This window comes from Mustela lutreola, chromosome 3 (assembly GCF_030435805.1).
Source record: "Mustela lutreola isolate mMusLut2 chromosome 3, mMusLut2.pri, whole genome shotgun sequence".
NCBI lineage: Eukaryota > Metazoa > Chordata > Mammalia > Carnivora > Mustelidae > Mustela > Mustela lutreola.
The window spans coordinates 193,642,314-193,662,125 of NC_081292.1; the positions used below are offsets into that span (position 1 = coordinate 193,642,314).

At 40.3% G+C, this 19,812-nt stretch overlaps 1 protein-coding gene across 6 annotated transcripts in view; it reads right to left on the minus strand.

Moving 5' to 3' along the window:
• Positions 1–15,091, minus strand: part of ZDBF2 (zinc finger DBF-type containing 2) — a 31,983-nt gene extending 16,892 nt beyond the window's left edge. For 2 of the 6 annotated variants that reach the window (XM_059168280.1, XM_059168275.1), the window contains exons 1-5: positions 13,894–14,073; positions 9,523–9,575; positions 8,678–8,755; positions 7,524–7,628; positions 835–962 (exon numbers count right to left, since the gene is read on the minus strand). In XM_059168280.1, coding sequence (XP_059024263.1) covers positions 835–962; positions 7,524–7,583 — 188 coding nt within the window. In that variant the 5' untranslated portion in view covers positions 7,584–7,628; positions 8,678–8,755; positions 9,523–9,575; positions 13,894–14,073. Of the gene's footprint in view, positions 1–834; positions 963–7,523; positions 7,629–8,677; positions 8,756–9,522; positions 9,576–13,893; positions 14,074–14,209; positions 14,468–14,778; positions 14,855–14,946 lie in introns of those variants that run through there. The other 4 variants (XM_059168278.1, XM_059168279.1, XM_059168276.1 and 1 more) reach the window with 4 other exon arrangements.
• Positions 15,092–19,812: the final 4,721 nt, after the last annotated feature.

Here is a 19,812-nt window from a genome sequence, read left to right on the forward strand (position 1 = left end):
CTATAAGCTGGAAATTTATACTGAGCCCAAGACGGTCTATCTTTCCAACAGCTAAAGAAAAACATGTATTTTTTAAACTTTTTCCCCATGTAAACTTTTTCACCATTTGTTCATTTCTGGGTTGTGACTTGCAAAACAAAGCATTCAAGAAGTTTATCCTTTTTCTACAGCTGGTGCTTATCTCAACTATTCTGCACAGATATGCTAATAATCTGTTTTGCTTTATCTCCTACAGCTATAGCTGCAAACCTGCACACAGTACTTAATCTAATCTTCTACCAATGTTTGCTTTGACATACATTAGCCCTTAAATGTTATCAAAATATTTATTTTTATTAAAACAACCAAAACACTGATACAAAAAAAGCTATCAAGACACTGACAGATTAAAAAGCAGATTCCATTTGTTACCTCTTCTCTTCGGTTAGCAAATCATTCAGTTGAGGTGGAATGGTTAAATTTTCTCTGCTGCAGGTACCAGCTGGTCCGTTCCTGATCTTCTAAAGGCTATTTCTGCCCCCACCATATTCCCCTGCTTAATCCTACCATATACTTAACAGAACACCTTAATGATGGATAACCATTGATTGACCTAAGGCTTTTATTTAGAAAAAAGAAGGGTGCGGTCCATATCTTTTACAGTGAAATTTCTTATTTAAGCTAGAAAAGATTTTAAAATAGGAGCAAAGAGAAGTTACTAGGTAAAATTTCACTTTATATTCTTTAATGAAAAGATTTATTTTAAGAAGTACGAGACTGGAAAAATAGTCTGGAAAAACATGGAACATACAAGAAAACTGTTCTAACAGAATTCCAGTCAGCGACTTTCTTTACCTGTTTTCTTGAGAATGATATGGGTGGTGCCGGAGCACGTCCTGCAGGAAACGTTCCATCAAGCTCGTGGTGCCCATCCTCTGTCGATTCTGGGTGGTCAAGTATCTATGCTGGGGACTGGCCATGTGCTATTAAAAAGAAAAAGCACACTAAGCAGTTTTAAACAGGTAACACTCAACAGTAGTGAGAGTTTCACAAATGGATTCATTTTGATACTCTGGGTAGAAATATAAATTGAGACAGCCTTTTTGCACAGCAATTCTAAAATGTGTAGCAAAAAACATAGAAGTTTCTTTCCCTTGGATATAGTGATTACATTTCTCTAAATCTCTTAGGAAATCATCGTAAACGTTGACGATTTATGCAAAAAATGAGGCTTATCACAGCATGACAACAAAAAACTGGAAATCTTCAAAGTGTTTAATAGTAAAATCTATAGCATGACCTAAGACATAATACTATGCAACTACCTAAAATAATATGAAAAATTTTACATAACATGGAGAAATGTTAGGTAAGAGAAAAATGGGGGATGCAAAAATCACATGTATGCTTTTACCTAAACCTGTGATTTTAAAACATACAAATAAAAATAAAAGAAGATAAGATAAAAAATAAAATAAAATGTCCAGACAAATCAATGGAAGAAAAAGCACCAAAATCTTAAAAGCATTTACATTTGTGGGCTACACTTACAGGTAATTTTAATTTTTTTCTTAAAAATTCTTATATTTGTACTGAGCAAATATTTCTATAAAAATCTATTAAAATAGAGAAGAGGGTTGGATCACTGTGTTTGTAAAAGCTGAAGATTAATAATGCACAAAAAGTCCATCATTTTTCTTCAGAGATTACAAATCCTCACTTAAACAGAATATTGGAATAAATACACAGAATTTTTCTATTTTGGGGCACCTGGGTGGCTCAGTCAGTTAAGCCTCTGCCTTCCGCTCAGGTCATGATCTCAAGAGTTCTGGGATCGAGCCCCACATCGGGCTCTGTGGTCAGCAGGAAGCCTGCTTCCCCCACCACCCCCCGCCTGCCTGTCTCGATGATCTTGCTCTCTCTCTGTCAAATAAATAAATAAAATCTTTAAAAGAAAAAAATTTTTTTGTTGTTTTGTAATTCTCTCCACAGAAAGAGTCTGTGTTGTCATTCAGTGAACTATCTAGAGGTGTAGGAAAGAAGCTTACCGAGCCCGTGCAATGCCTCAAACACAGTACTATTCCATTCACAAAGCAATCTCATCGAATTTTCACGGAGTATGAATCTTGTCCCCATTTTGATATAAAGAAAGTAAAAACACAAAGGACTCGAGGAAACGGCCTCCAGTTGAGCAGCCAGGGACAGAGCCAGGGTTTCGATCTGCATCTAACTCTAAAGCTTTCCCTATAACACGCTACTGCTAATGCCCTATTTCCAATGTGAGTTACTGACGACAATTTGATAACGTGTTTTCCTTTAACAATACCAAGGAAAAGTCCCATATTAAATATCATAGTAAAGATGCCAAAAGATCTGAAGCCAGGTTGGCAGCTCCTGACCACTGTTGACAACTGGAAATCTCTCCTTCCGTGCTGACTTCAGGGATCTACGTTGATGCTGCCTTAGCCCCAGGAACAGTCTAAATTATGACAGTTTCAAGATCCTCCACCCTCAAAGCTCCCCACTGTCCAGTATCCTCACCCTCCTGGTTCACGAAGGGAACAAAGGTACAAGGAAACAAAGGTTCAACGAAAATCCAACCTCATCCTCTCTCTGCCTCAGTAAAAATTTTAAAAAGTCAACATAAATGGAAAACTTGCACTGACACAAACCACAGATAACACCACACTATATACCCCCGGAGGTGTCAGTTTCTTTAAATTTTCTGAATTGACATGCACATAAAGGTAAGTGCACAAATCATATGTATAGCTCAATAAATCATCACCAAATAAAACACATCCATAACCGTCTATCCATGAAAAACTGAGCACTCAAAACCCTTCTAATGTCCCATACCAACCTAATATTCCTTTCCTCTTCCCCCAAATTAACTATTACCTAAATTTTAACAATATAGATTAGGTTTGAAAGTTTCTAAATTTATGTAAGTGTAGTCATACAGTCTATATACTCTTTCACATTCATACTTATCCAAATTAGCTGTAGTCCATTCCCCTTAATTTCTGTGTAGCATCCCATCATATGAATAGACCATGTATCATTGATTCATCTCATTCTTGATGGACTTTTGTGTCTTTCACAGCTCATGGCTGTTATAAATTATGCTGCAAAAAACTTTCTTAGATGTGATGTTTGGTGCCCACGTGCATGCATTTTTGTTGAGTGTATTAGTAAGGCTGGAACTTCTGGGTCATAAGGTTTGCATATACTCAGCTGTAGTACCCTCTGTTGACTAGTCTTCCAAAGTGGCCATAACAGTTTGCACCCTCCCCAGCAATGGATCATAGTTTCCGTTCCTCTTTCTCCTCATCAACACCTGCCGTTGTCAGGCTCTTTAATGTTTAGCTACTGGACAGGGGGGTGGGGATTCATGTTGTATCACTGTTGCTTTGCAATTTTTGTGATAGCTTTTCATTTTCCTGGCCACCTGGGTATCTTCTTTTATGGTGTGTCCAAGTCTCTTCCTGTTTTTCAAGTGCATCTTTAATTTTTTTTAAATGAACTATAGAAATTATTTATTCTGGACATGGGCTCTTCTTTCAATTATATGTGTTTCAAGTATCATTCCCTGTGGCTTTCCTTTTCACTTTCTTTTGGGCGGGGTATCATAAAGTGTGTATGTGTGTGTGTGTGTGTGTGTGTGTGTGTGTGTGTATCCACAGCTTTTCCAGGAATAGTTACAGGGCATTTTTCCACCTTCTTAATCATCTCTCATTGCTTCTTACTGCAGTCCAATTCACCATTTTTTTTTTCTTTGCCAGTGCTTTCTGTTACAAGTTTAAGAAATCTCTCCCTACCTCAAAATCATGGAGATTTTCTATTGATTTCTAGAAGTTTTATTGTTTTGCCTGCAATATTTATATCTATCATCTATTTGGAACTGACTTTTGTGTCCAGGATGAGATAGTCCTAGAGTTTCATTTCTTTTTCTCCATATGGACAGCCAACTGACCCAGTACCCTTTACTGAAGAAATTCCTGTCCTCCCCACGCTTTAGCGCCACATTTGTCACAAATCAAAGACTCCAGAGTCTTTTCCGGAGTTTCTGGTTTATTTCCATAATCTTTCTGACTTTGCACCCTTGTCTTAAAGACTGTAGTTTAGTAATAAATTTGGATATTTATTACTTCTGACTTTGTTCTTCTCCTTCAAGAGTATCCTAGTTTTCCTAAGCATGTACATACATACCTTTTGCATGTACATACATATTTTTAGAATTGGCTTAATTTTCATTAAAAGCAATTTTTCTGGAATTTTGTTTGGAATTTCACTGAATAATATATATATTTGAGGAGAAATGACATGCTTATAATATTGATTTTTTCAATCCATGAACACGGTATAGCACACCAATTATTTAATTTTTCTTAACTTTCTGAATGTTTATACTGTTTTATAGAAAAATCTTATATACATATTTTGTTACATTTATTCCTGAAGAGTTGATGTCCTCTGATGCTGTTGTAAGCATCTTTTTTTTTAAAAAAAAAGATTTTATTTATTTATTTGACAGACAGAGATCACAAGTAGGCTGAGAGGCAGGCAGAGAGAGAGGAGGAAGCAGGCTCCCTGCGGAGCAGAGAGCCCGATGTAGGGCTCGATCCCAGGACCCTGGGATCATGACCTGAGCTGAAGGCAGAGGCTTTAACCCACTGAGCCACCCAGGCGCCCCTGTAAGGATCTGTTTTAAATCTCATTTTCTGTGTGGTGTTACAATATAAAAATACAATTTCTTTTTATGTTGGCCCAAGAAGATTTCTTAAACTCACTAAAAAAAATTTTTTAATTAAACAAATAATAAATTCACTTACCAGTTCTAACAGTTTACCTAGATATCTTTAGGATTTTCTATGTCCACAATCACACTGTGTACAAATAACAGTTTGTTTCTTTTTATCTAAACTTTTGTCATTTTAATTTCTTTTTCTTTCCTTATTTCCCTGGCTAGAATCTCCAATAAAATATTAAATATAGTTTAATTCAAGCACCACATCTATTTTCACTTAATATTCTACTGGTATATTTCTATTTAAGCTTTGTTTTTATTTTTAAATCTGTTTTTTATTATTCTTACCTATCCAATGTCCCTATATCTCTTCTTTCTTGTCTTCTCATGGACTGTTTTTTAATATTGCAAGTTTTCCCTTTCTGTTAACCTGGCAGTTAGTTATAGGCTAGCCTCTTTTTCTAGTCTATTAGCAGTAACAGACTATAACAAGCAGCCCAGAACTTACCAAGATCTAAAATTACTTGTTACTTTTACTCTCTTCTTGAGCAAGGACTTAATTTGATTTACTCTCTTTACAGTGTCTATGCCATTGTTGTTGACCCCACATACGAGATACTATGCATTTAGATCTCCTACCACCTTTCCATTGATCTTCATGCCTTCCCATCTCTCTGAGCTTCCGGCTGGAATCATTTTCTTTCTATCTGAAGAACTCTTTTTAGGATTTCCTTCAGTGAGCATCTGCTGATGCTGGCAAATTCCCTTAGATTTTTTTTTCCTGAAAATATTTCTACTTCACTTTTTTCAAGGATGTATTTCTTAAGCATAGAATTCTGAGTTGGTAGCTGTATTCTATCTTTTGATTTCCATTGTTTCTGTTGAATATTCACCTAGATTTGGGCACTGTACTTCTCCACTGCCTTAAAAGGTCTCCAAAGCCATGAAATTTATCCATTTCTTTAATCTATTTATTTAATTATCATTTATTTAAACCTTTTCAAATGAGTTTATTTAAACCTTTATACTTAGCACATATTACTTTGACTGTCATTAGCAGTTTTTTTAATGTCTGTTTAATGCATGAGTATCCAAATGTCTAAAAAATTATTTTAAACCTTAAGAAAAAGTTAGACTGAATGATTACCGAATACAGCTTGTAGTTAAAGATTTAGTATGTTTTATTACTATCAAAAGTTCAACAAATAATCTTCCAGTCAAGTGATGCTATAATTATCAATTGTGACAGAAATACTAAAGAGAGTTTTGAAACTCATTACCTGCTGCCTCGTGCTTATAACCAGCCTTAGAAAGTTTTTTTTTTTTTTAAGGCAGAGAGCTAGAAATCACAATACATCACAAAACATTTCCTTAGTATGAATTTAAATGATGACTGGTGACAATTAAAACAAATGCAACTATATAGTTGAATTTTTATGTATTACAATTTGTCTGAGATTTCACTTGGGATAAAACAGTCCAGCACTACCAGGACCAGAGCTTCGTTATATTACGACTTCACTTATGACACAGCTCCTCAGCCTAGACCCCGAAGAAAACCTTGAGACTCTTCCAAGTTAACAATCCTGGTCAGAGGACTACAGCTACTATTACCATGAAGACTTGCTTCAAAATGTCCATATATGAGGCTTCACGAATTCTTCCAACAAAAAGAGGAAAAAAAAGGAGCACTCCTCAGTTCATTCTAGGAAGCCCCAATACCAAAACCAAAGACATCACGAGAAAAGAAAGCTATAGACAATATCCCTTATGAATACAGATATAAAAATCCTCCACAAAATGCTGGCAAACCAAATCCCGCAACATACAGAAGGATTAAACACCATGACCAAGTGGGATTTAGCCCAGGGATGCAAAATTGGTTTAAGGGCTAAAACTCAAATCAATATAATTGCTAGGGACTGAATTGTGTCCCACCCCCAAAATTCGCATTGACGTTCTAACTCCCAGTGTGACAGTCTTTAGAGACAGGGCTTTTAAGAGGTAATTAAAATCACAATATATATTCTTTAAAAATTAACTGAAAATGAACCAAAGACCTAAATGTAAGAACAAAAACTAAAATTCTTAGAGGAAATTACATGGCGTAAATCTTCAGGACCACAGATTAGGCAATCTTTTATGACACTAAAAACATAAGCAACAATAGGAGGGGGGGGAAAGCTACATTTCACTACAGCAAAACTTAAAACATTGGTATGTTAAAGCCTAAACTTCAAAGTCCTTCCGTTATTCTACAGCGTCTTTTAGAATCTAATCCTCTGAATTCTCCCCCTCTCACTTAACACCTGCAACCGGCCAGCACTGCAGCCACGCTGGCTGCCGGCTTCGGGTTAGCATGCTGACCACCCCTCTGCCTTGGGGTCTCCATTCTCTCTTCTCTGTACCTAGAAATTCTCCCCCCAGAGATAAGCAAACCAGGATCCCACACTTGGTTCAAATCTCAACTCTAACGTCCCTTCCTTCACCCCACCGGCTACTCTAAAACTGCACTCTTCTCTCTTCTGTTTTCCTCGTAACATTTATCCCAATCTGACATATCCCTGTATCAAAATTTATATGACTATTTATTTTCTGTCTTAGCACACTACAAAGTAAGCTTCATGAAGAAAGGTAGCTGGATTTGTTCACAGTCTCACCCTGAGAGCCCTAAACAGTGTCTACCGACTAGAAGATTTGCAACACGATCTGCTCAGTGGATGAATAAATGAATTTAACATATTAAATAAACGAGGTCTTCTGAGGTTCAAGCACGTTAGCAGGGGCCTCTCACCTGTTCCAGGCTATTATAGCGCACGCAGCAGTAGCTGCAGTATCCTTGTCGGCTCTGCATGGTGAATGACCAAAGTCAAGCGGCTACAGTCCTGGAAAACTCAAACTGAAAAAGAAGAGAAATGGCAAAAACGCAATCATTCCCTACTGCCGTGCGGAAAACAGCTGTGATAGTGTCACAGAGCAGAAGCGCACCCCCGAGTCCGAGGCACTCTTCTTTCTGATAATTATGGAATTAGGGGAGGCTGCCGTGAGCTGCTGCATCCGTCAGTGAGCCTGGAGTGCATATGAGAGCTGTGCATCTTCTCTATCTTTCTCTCTCTCTCTCTTTTTAAGATTGGTTTATTTATTTGACATAGAAAGAAAGAGAGCATAAGCAGGGGGAGCGGAAAAGGGAGAAGCAGACTCCGCGTCACACCCACCATCTAATTCTGCCACGAAAATAAAGATACCGCACGTACCTTTCTACCTTTCGACTGACTCCACAAAGGGGGCAGAATTTAAAATAAATTATTGGACAGAGTCGTTAAAACTCAAAATTACTAATTCATGTCTGAAACACAAGACACTTCTCTTCTGACAACCACAAAAAACAAGTTAAATATGAGGAATTTTTTCCAATTGGTGAAATGAGATTTCTCTACAAATAAAGTTCCCACGTTCCTACTCCCTTAAAACTATAATCCTTCAACATTGCATTACTGCAGTGGTTCACAAGTCGGGCTGAATATCGAAATTATTCTCCCAAATTCTGATTTAGTAGGGCTGAGACACAGCCTAGAATTCAGAATTTAATTCCCCAAGTAATTCTGATACACAACCAATTTATTCACTGACACAGAGTGTTTACTATTACTGATTACGTTAAGTAATAAATCAACACAATTTTCATTTTGGAGCTGTTTCATTAAAGTGCAAACAGAATCATAAATAATTTCATCATGTTTTAATTCTAATTATTTTAAACATTCTTGTCTGTTGGAAAATATGTAACAGAATGATCCTATAATGTGTTGAGTATTTCTGATAAGATGATTCTGCAACACAAAAAGCTTACTAATTAAAACCATCCTTTAAAAATGAAATGACAGCTTTGAAATCAAAGAAAACAGGAGAGTTTTATTAAATGAAAATGCTACTATAACATTCCCTTACCTGTTACGTCTTATTGTAAGAAACTCTGACTTTCTAACTTCCACGCTTACGGGGAAAATAAATCAATTAAACCAGCCTCTGAAACAGAAGAGTATATTAAAAAAAATGATTTCCTTAAAATATGGGGTTTTTTTTTCCATTATTTTACTTCATTTACTGACCTGAAACAGCAAAATGAAACAAGTACTTTCGTTGTATTTATAGAGAGAGCAATTTTCCAGCTGAAAGAACCATAGCACTTAAATCTGAACTTTGAAAATCATAAACTAACAAGCTTTTTAATGCTTTTTTCAAAACATATTTAAAACAATCATTGGATGAAAGGCAAAATTAGAGTACGAATCTAGTATCAAACACAAAACTGAAAAAAATAAAAAACTAGTTTTTTTGATCTTCAACACTTACAGTCTTCAATTCCCATTTTTATTTCCCATTCCCATTCCACGTTGCTATCCGACAATTCTGTGACACCTCTATCATCTCCTGTCACATACATGCCGTGATGACAATGAGCTACAATGACTCAGAAGCACCCGTTTGTGCATTTTTAAAACTTTGCATGCGAGAAGCCCCACCTGAAAATCCTACCGAATCAGAATCGCCTGGCAGGGAGCCAGGCACATGCATATCATGCATATTTAAAATGCTCTAAGGTGATTCTGAGACAGGCTGAAGCAATGACATAAGTCATCATTTTTTATGCACTAATAAAATTCTTATTTATTAAAGGAATCATTTCTTTGGGGTCTGGGATTATATTACTTTTCACGACTGAAGGGGTCTTTTACTATCAATTCTGAATTCTACTGGTACCTGGTATTTTCATAAAGTAACAAGTCACCTACCTTGAGTAGGAAAGAGCAGGTATTACATCAACTGAATCAGTCCTGGCAAACATCTGTAAATTAAAGCAATTAAAAAAAAAAAAAAGATAAGCCCCCTAAGTATCTTCCACAGGCCAACTACATACCTCCCCGCAAAGAGTCATAGTTAAGTTTGAAAAATAACACAATTATGCTTCAACAGGGAAAAAAAAAAGATTAACTCTTGAACACACGAAACACTTTACATACAGTGACTCATTGAATCCTACATGACCTCCTAAGATGCTCTGGAGCAGAGTAACTCCGATTGCCCACCCGTTTCACCCACCATCCCATATTTCACATCTCCGGGTTTCAGGAACAAGCAGCTGCAAGAGAATAAACTGGGTCCCTGGAAGGCTAAAAATAAAGATGCTATAACCTCCGATGAGAAATGTTCATGGGAAATGTTTGAAAGAAATATTTACATAAAATTAACTTTGGGTCCTAGACTCACCACATAACTCAGCTCCTATGTTAGTTTCAATGAAGAATGCTGTCAATTCTTTATCCTCTCTCTTTATCAACCGACAATTAAGCCAAATTATCCATTTTTTTATTCTTCCACACTGCTGCTGGCAGCGTGTTGCCCCTTGCCCGGAATCACTGGTTAACAAATAATTCCAACACTTGGGTTCAGAAGAGCCCGGGACAGCATTGTCTGTCAAAGAATAAATATCTGGCGCCTACCCTGTGCAGAGTTCCACACTAGACGCTTTAAAGGATAGAAATAGACAAGCTTTCTTGCTCTCAAGTAGTTTAAAATGGCATTAGGAAATGAATGCAAAAATACCAGGTGGTATCTGAGAAATGCACAAAATAAGTGCCAAAACATCACAGTGAATGTGGTTTTTTTGGATATTGGAAAAGTGGGTAGGATTTGCTTAAACAAAGATCAGGAAAAAGTATTCCAAGTAACAAAGATGCATAAGCACAAAAGCAAGAAAGCGGAGGTACATTTAGAGATAGTAAGCTGACAAGTTCAGCTGGAGCCAAGATGTCATTTAAAAATTTAAGGGGCAATAAAGCAAGAAAAGTAGATTCAGTTTCAATATATTGTATTTAAAAGAAAACTTGAGAGTTTAGACAACATATTTAGGCAGTGTGGATTTTTTTTTTTTTGGAAAACAGTTTATACAGAGAGCTTTAAGAAAATTCTGGGACAATGGTTCTTCCCTCTTCAAGGGAGCTTTTCACAAGGTAAGTTAAAATATTCAGCACCATTTTGTAGAATATTGGAAAAATTAGGTAATGTCCAAAATATCCAAATTCAAAGGATCATTATCAGAGCAAAGACTTAGCTTCATTTATGCTTGCAAATTAGGAAAACACACATGAGTTTTTTTCTTTAAAAAATTACTTTTATTCATTTTTATTAGGAAAATTTTTATTATGGTACAATTATAAAAATAAAGAGCATAAAATCAGTCATAATCCCACTACCCACCATTAATACTCATCATATATTCTTTGTTCTAAACATGTTTTTACAAAAATGGAATGACACCATACAGTCTATAGCCTCTTCTCTCACCTAACCATATGCCGTGGCACCTCTGTATGATATTATATATAATTCCCAAACAGAATCTTTAATAACTGTGTAGTATTTTACCCGTGTAAGACAAAAGCCCACTTATCTGACAAGATAGGAGCCAGCAGTCAGTGAGTTAATGATTTAAAAATAAGAAAGAGGACTTTAAAAATACAGACACAGATCATCAATATTTTGTCTAACCTAAAATATATAAATGTGTATGTTTGATTCAAGGCCAAGTTAAGCTTTTTGTGTCACTGAGGTTTTTTGTGGCTGAGACAGCTAGAGTTCCCAGTCATGTTTTTTCATATTTTCATAAAACCACATAATAATTTACCATCACTGAGTTTTCACTTTGGTTCCTCTAAAATAGAACAAGAACTTAAAAGACATTTCTAAAACTGAGAGCAGTATTATGATTAACATTTAAGATTTCCCCCAACCTTTTACAGCTGTCACACCCAATTAAGTACTCTAGCAATGGCGTTTTCTTTTTTTTTTTTTTCCTTTGAGTGCAACGCATTCATTTTTTATAAAAATAATAATGCTATACAAAAAGACAATGCTTACATTCTATTTCATTGGTTCATGAAACAATTAAAACTGTATAAACTGATGGAGGGCCATGAACAAAGACCTCTGAACTGCCCGAGGTGACTTCAACACAAATGTCTCAAAATTGCATTTTTGGGGGTCTATTTCTTGCACACCTGACATCTGTACCCACTGCAGAGATAAACACACTACTGAAATGAGTTCAGAGTTGTAGTGCGTGTTTCCCAAGCTGACTGCGATATTTTAAAATAAGAGCTAACAAAATCCAGAATCCCTATTGGAAATATTTTTCAACCACCTAACAAGAGAGACACCAACTTCACATTAAATTTAAAAAGACAACAGAAACGCTTTGGGTTTATTGAGTAGGATCATCTAAATTACCTGTCTAGCAATAGGAAAACAATTGGGAGCGATCACAAAACAATGGCCAAATGAAATAAAAAGACCATGTTATTTCAGTGTCCCCTCCCTTACGACATTAACTCATTTTCAACTTCCCACTTGTTTGGATTATTCATCTTCTGCATCTGGTACCAAGCATTATCCTAGACCCTCCATTCAGTCTTAAGAAAATAATAATGGCTAACTTTTAGCGAATACTTAATCTGGGCTAGGCACTATGTCAACCGCTTCATATGCATTATCCTACCTGAATAGCAAACAGCATTAAGAAATTGGTGTCCTGGGTACTCCTACTTTATAAATCAGGAAACTGAGGTTTAGAGAAAAGCAGGATCTTGTTCCAGGTCACACACCAACAAACAGTGTAGGGGGATTTGACCCTAGGTCAATCTGAGCAGTTTATGCTCTTAACGTCTTAACTTCCATAAAAATACTTCGTCTCTGTATTTTCAAGAATGCTAATTGATTGTTTTAATATTATGTGAAAACAAATAATTAGGAATCTAATTTGCTGCAATAAACACTGTCACATATTCCAAAGAAAAGAGTAAAGATAACGTTTAGCTTAATTGCATCATTGCTCCCTTTCTGAGATCTGAGCTGACAGTACCTTGGATTAGGCACTTTTGAAACTTAATTAGCATGGCACAGAGGAAGCAATACATTTTATATCGCAACCCAGTACACATACGCAATCACACAAGCACCCCACACATGCACCACCCCCCCAACACACACGCAGTTAAAACAAAGCTTACAAAATATCCTTGCTACGTGTAATGCATTCTGATATTTCCTATGCCATCTTATTTCGTTAATTTCAAGTGCTAGCTATGACCCACAAAATTAATTTCACAGTTCACTAATGGATGAAAACTGCAATCTGAAAGAAAACACTGCCTCACATTAAGCAGAACCGACAATACTTTACAGAAGATGACTGTTAACCCTGAATTCAGCTTTTTTCTATCCAATATCTTGGCCACAGCGGTGATACTTTGTCAAATCTCTAACGAGTTTTACTAAGGTTGGCCACAGGCCAAGGTGCAGGGAGAAGAAAATTCTTGCCTTCCAGGCTTTGGGTCCAAATCACTGCAAGTTAAGAAGGCAGTGCAAAGACGCTTTATGCACTGATAGAGAAAAAAGCCACAACGCATTAAGCAAAAAAGGCAGAATACATTAGTATCCCCCTTTATGCAACACGAATATGCGTTTACGTACCCCTAATTGTTAATACTGATTCCCTTGAGGATGAAATTGCTATGGGCTTTTTCAGTGGGGGGTTTTTCCCCCCGATAGTATATAACTGCTGTAAAACAAATTAAATACAATTCCGTTCTGGTTTAAAAAAAAAAAAAAAAAAAAAAAAACGTTTTAGTTCTTTGCAAGCCAGCATCTCGTAATGCATGTCTTCCCCGCGCTGCAAAATCATCGCGACGGATAACGTTAGGAGCTGCAAAGGGCCTTCTCAGGGGCACGTAATAACGACGGCGTAATCTGCCCAGATTCACACAACTGTTGCGCCACAATAGTGAAACGATCGTTCACACAAAAATCTAACGCTCCCCAAAGAAATTCCCGTCGCCAGAGACTGATAAAGGCCTAGGTCTGGGGACAGCTGGATACAGCACAGGGCATTGGGGGAAGGGGATCTGCGGACAGGTGGCTCCGGATCTCGGCCCCACAGGTGCCCCCGCAAGTCCCTGCGGGTACAAAGCCCCAAATGCGACCTCGGCGAGCAGCCCCCTCCCCACCGCCCAGCCCAAGGCCTCGCCCGCGGGCCCCTCCGACCCAGAGACCCCCCGACAGAAGCACAAGGCAGCCTGCGCCCCACCTCCACCCCACGCCCCAGCCACCTCGATCCGGTCCCGGAGACGCCGGCCCCGCTCCCGCAGGAGGTGCGGAAAGGGGAGTGGGGAGACGAGACGCTGGGGAGGACCTGCGAGGCGGGTGCGGGAGCCCGGCGAGCTGTCCGGCCGCCCCTCGGGAGGAAGAAGGCGCCCGGGGCGCGAGGCGAGCAGGCCCCACCCCCGGCCGCGCGGCGCGCACGGAGCCCGCGGGCGTCGCCCCGGCTGCGCGCCGCCTCGACTCGGCTCGGCCCGCCCCGCCCGCGCCCGCGCCCGCGGCCGGCGCGGGGCTCTGCGGCGCGGGGCTCTGCGGCGCGGTTCTCACCTCCGCAGAGGCCTCCTGGATTCCTTCCGGGCCTGGGCGCCGGCCGAGGACCGGTGGGCGCGCTCCCTTCCTATTCCGGCTCCATGGCGGTGCCCGGACCACCACCCCCCTCCCCACGGCCCGGGGCCGTCCAGGGCGCCGCGGCCGCCCGCTGCCTGCCGCCCGCAGCCCGCGGAGCCGGACACCGTGGTCCCCGGCCTCTCCCGCCGGCGCGAGAGGACCCGCGAAGTGCGAGCGTCCCTCGCCAGCCCCGGGCTCCGAGTCACGACTCAGCCCACGTAGACATCCACCGGGAGCGTAGCGCTGCGGTCCTGATGGAGCTCTGACGTCAGGGAAGGTGCGAAAAACAGGGCCCCTTCTGACGCAGGAGCCGCGCACCGCCCCCCTCCCCGGCGCCGGAGCCCCCTTCCTCCCGCCCCCACGCGCCCCTCCCCGAGCTCTTTTAAAGCGAACACCGCCTCCGGGGTCAGGGCCCCACTCGGGAGCTCGGGAAACCAAACCTGTGCTAACCCAAAAGCCTGGGCTCCCAGCGGACTCGGGGTGGGGGGGGGGCGGGGGGAGAGACCGACCCCAAGGTTGTAGCACGGAGGGCCCCGAGGGAGACGGCTCGCCCCTTCCCAGCAGCGCAGGCACCGGCGAAAGGCGAATGCGGCTGCGAGGGCTCGGCGTTGGCGCCGCTCGCGCGTTTGCCGCAGTGAGCTGCAGCCCACAAAAGCTGCGGTTTAATGAGCGCTTACTTCGTGCCCGGCGCGGTGTGTCGGGCTTAGGCAGGGGTCCTTGCGCTTCGGGCTCCGGGCCGCCCCTGAGAGGACCTGGCCAGGGATCCTACGGTTGGAGAAAACTGAGCCCTGAGGGAGGTTAGGTATCGAAAGACCTGCCCTGCGCAGGAAAGGGTTACAAATATTAACCAAAATCCCCTCAGTCATTCGGTGGTGTTCTGTACCACCCACTGCGAACATGGTGCTGTGCAAAAACAGCTGACTGTAATGGGCGACACAAACCTGAATCGATGAAAATCCGTGATAAGGAAAATAATCATCCCTAAAATGGAGATAGCCTCCAATGGGAGAGCTTCTGTTTTAGGTAAAAAAATAATCTTAGAATGAGCTACCTTGTTCTCTGGCCATTGTTACAATTATCCATTGCTTTTGCAGCCATAATTTCCATTCTTTTTGTATTACTCTGATCTTGCCTCACCCAGGACATCTTTCTGTGATTTTTAAACCTGGGCTATTTCAACTATTTGGTTTATAACCCTATTTAGATTTTTTTTTTTTAACATACACAAAAAAAAAAAAAATACTGATTTCTTCTAAAGCAAGCTCTTTCCACATCCCAGCCTTGGAAATGGTGAAAGAAAGCCTATTATACATTAACCCAGCCACCATGACATAATGTATTTCACAGATGCGAAGACACACATTTTTCACACTTTGACATCTCAGAAATCAGGGTGCATTTTCCAAACTGGTCTCTTCATAGTACTGGCCAGGTGGTTATATGAACCTAGTTGCCATCACCTCCCCCTGCAGAAACTTGGATGTAGCCTTTCACATTGTCCTTATTCCCACTCACTTATATGCACTGTTTAATAAAACCCACAACCCTAAAAAGAGGGAATTAACAGGCATAGAATTCTCTTAAACTTGAAGAGAGCTTCTTCTAGGAAAAAAGAACAGATTTTCCTAGGACCAAAAAGAGATTTCCTTTAGCACTAAAAAAGAGATGCGGCTAGCGAAAAGGATTTAGACTTCTGATATTCACCAAGTACATTAGTTCTTAATGCATTTTAGAGACCTACATCTGAACAGTTAAATAAGCAAGCCTCACAAACACACAAAGTGAAACGACCCACTTATTATTTTTAATGGTATGGTTTGTCAATTACAACCCATCTTAAGTTTTGGTCAAAAAAAAAAAAAAAAAAAAAACCATTGAAGAAGAAAAATGCGTTCTGTATGCTCCTGGGAAGCCACGCATTGACCTCTTCTGGTTACATCAGAAAATGCCAACATCAAAACCTGAGGAATAGGATCAGCTCCTTGAGGGAAAAATCCTAGACTTGATGCATCACCAACACTTCTGGTGGCTCTGGAGACAACACTGTATAGAAAACCACAGGATACAACTGATTCCAAAAGTGACCTAGAAAAGTTGGGTTCCAGAGGCATCTGGGGTGGCTCAGTCGGTTAAGCGGCTGCCTTTAGCTGGGGTCATGATGCCGGGGTCCTGGGATGGAGCCTCACTGGGCTCCCTGCGCAGCGGAGAGTCTGCGTCTTCCTCTATCACTCCTCCTGCTTGTGCTCTGTGTTAAATAAATAAAATCTTTTAAAAGGAGGGGGGTAACTGGGTGGCTCAGATGGTTAAGCGTATGTCTTCAGCTCAGATCATGATCCCAGGGTTCTGGGATCCAACCTTAAGTTGGGCTCCCAGCTCAGCAAGCAATCTGCTTCTCCCTCTCTTTCTTCCCCTCCCTTCCCCCCCCCCAACCCCGCTTGTGCTCTCTCTTTCTATCAAATAAATACATCCTTAAAAAGTAATAAAATAAAAGTGAATTTTTAAAAGTTGGGCTCTGAATGTAAAGAAGTTTTTGAAATCCCTTAACCAATCTTACTTCTATTTCCCTTTATATGCATGTGCAAGACTGATCCAGACCAAATCTAAGCCTGAAAGGGCTATTTCACTTCTTAGGAAATAAAAATACTAAACTATAAAAAATCAACGTGCTGTGGTTGGCAGCATTTTTCTTAAGCATGATATTATTCAAGGAAGTGTCATCCTACATCAGATTAGCAGTCTCTTCAGACTAGATTTCTGGCTACTGGCAATGAGTACTTTTATGGCTGAGCTTAATTATCTATAAAATTAAGCTTTAAAATTTTTCAGTTTCCCACAATCTTTTATTAACCCATTATAGATCTAAACCTGATCAGCAAGTATTTACTTAAAGTACATTAAAAATCAAGGTTGGGTGCCTGGGTGGCTCAGTGTGTTGAAGCTTCTGCCTTGGGCTCTGGTCGTGGTCCCAGGGTCCTGGGATCAGCCCCACATCAGGGTCTCTGCTCAGCGTGGAGCCTGCTTTCCTCCTCTTTCTCTGCCTGCCTCTCTGCCTACTTGTGATCTCTGGCAAATAAATAAAATCTTTAAAAAAAAATCAAGGTTTGTATGTACCCCATTTGTTTTCCAGGAAGAAAAAGGATCCTATATATGTGTTTTTTCACATTCTTCCTTAAAAGGAAGAATGAAAGCTGTTATTTTATGTCAGAAATCATTCTGATAGTGCCTTTGTTTTGTGAGCTGTTTAAGCTAACATTAGCTTAATGTCTTAAGGAAAAGGGGAAAGCCTAGATCTCATTCCCAAATCATAAAAGAATTTAGATTCTGTCAGTTTAGAGTTTGGTTTATTTTTCCCTGAATTTCTCTTCGTGCACATCAACCTATTCATAGGTGATATCATTATGAAGATTTTACCCACCATTGGCCTTTTTTTTTTTTTTTTAATAGGTTCTGCACCCAGCCTGGGGCTTGAGCTCAGGACCTTGAGATCAAGAGTCTCATGCTCTTCTGACTGAGCCAGCCAGGTGCCCCTAGCCTGGCATTTTTATAAAGAGTATATAAAGAGTATAATGTCATCTTTTTTAAAGATTTTGCTTATTTATTTGACAGAAGAGATCACAAGCAGGCAGAAAGAGAGGGGGGAAGGGGAAGCATGCTCCCTCTGCTGAGCAGAGAGCCCGATGCGGGGCTCCATCCCAGGACCCTGGGATCATGACCTGAGCCGAAGGCAGAGGCTTTAACCCACTGAGCCACCCAGGCGCCCCTATAATGCCATCTTTTATAGAAAAGGATTCTCTCATATGTCCCTTCCAAATCATAATTTAAAAATTAATAAGAATGATTACAAAATATCTCTATTCACTTTGTCGTGTTCTTCATTCTTCCCTGTAAGACAGAAATTTTGTCTCTGACAAAAATTTCATTTGAAAGGCAGAAGGCAAGATGGGAGTTGGAACAAGAAGGAACAAAAAGGCTCTTGAAAAAGAAATACAAGTAAAAGTGTGTAGCTTAGAGTTGCAAAGCTATACGGCAGACACACGGAGCATGGCGGTGGATCTCAGTGTGGGGAGAGGAGTGCAGGGGGAGATCATAGAGATGAGCTTAATCCTCATCCATCATACAAGAATTTAATAATGGCTGAAGTCGGCAAACCACAGCAGAGCAATATAAGCTTTCTTTTTTATTTTTTTTAAGACTTATTGATTTATTTGAGAAAGAGAGTACAAGCAGGAGGACAGAGGGAGAGGGAGAGCGAATCCAAAACGAACTCCAAGCTCTGTGCTGAGCACAAGCCGGACACAGGGCTTGATCTCACTATCTCAGGGATCATGAGATCACAACCTGAGCCAAAACCAAGAGTCACACACCGAACCGAGAGCGCCACCCAGGCACCCCAACATGCGCCTTTAAAAAAATAAAATAAAATAAAGATTTTTATTTATTTGACAGAGACACAGCGAGAGAGGGAACACAAGCAGGGGGAGTAGGAGAGGGAGAAGCAGACTCCCCACGGAGCAGGGAGCCCAATGCGAGGCTCGATCCAGAACCCCAGGATCATGACCTGAGCCGAACGCCCAACAACTGAGCCACCCAGGTGCCCCTATGCGCCTGTTTTTAACTAAACATACAGTTGATCCACCATAACCAAACAAAATAAAAATTTTTTTTAATAGTCTCCTCTGTCAAGAGGAGATGCCGGCAAAGGAGCAGCAGAAGGACAGGCGACCACAGCTCAAATATCATCCCCGGCTGCCCACATCAACTTAAAATTATGCACAATGAGATTGAACTTCTTTGTTACACTCTCCCTGCTCTATTCTTGCTTCAGTCTAATCAAACTCCTTCCCACTTTTACATTCTGGGATACAACTTAATACACCTTTATCTAAAGACATCAGTAGCGCAGAGTTTGAGATAGGGTTTATTTTATTTTATTTTATTATTTTTTAAGATTGTATTGACCCATTTGAGAGCACAAAGCTGGAGGGAGAGAGAATATGAAGCAGACTCCCTGCAGAGGACAGAGCCCGACTCAGGGTCGACCACACAGACACCACTGACATAGTTTTTTCTAGTAATCCTTTACCAATTCTTACCATATTCTACGCTCTTTTTTTTTCTTTCACTCTTTTCCCTCTCTCATTTTATTCCCAAATTGTTTCTTTACTTTTTTTTTTTTTTTTTTGTCTTGCTCCCTGAAGAACAATTTATAATCCTGAAAGATAGTGCCTCTAACTTCTGGTGATAATTGGGACTGAAAATGTGACTAACCACACACTTGTTCTTCCTCTAATTCAAAATTCATTTCAAAGTTTATGTCCTCTGGAGCTTTAAATTTTAACAAAAAAGTAATAATTACTATTGGCTTTCATAAGACTAAGTCATCAATATGAGAATGATATTTTTGAGACTTCCCCTATATTTAAATTTCCAATTGTTGGGGCACCTGGATGGCTCAAGCAGGTAAGGGTCTGCCTTTGACCCGGGTCATGACCTTGGGGTCCTGGGATCCAGCCCCACAATAGGACTCCTTGCTCAGCAGGCAA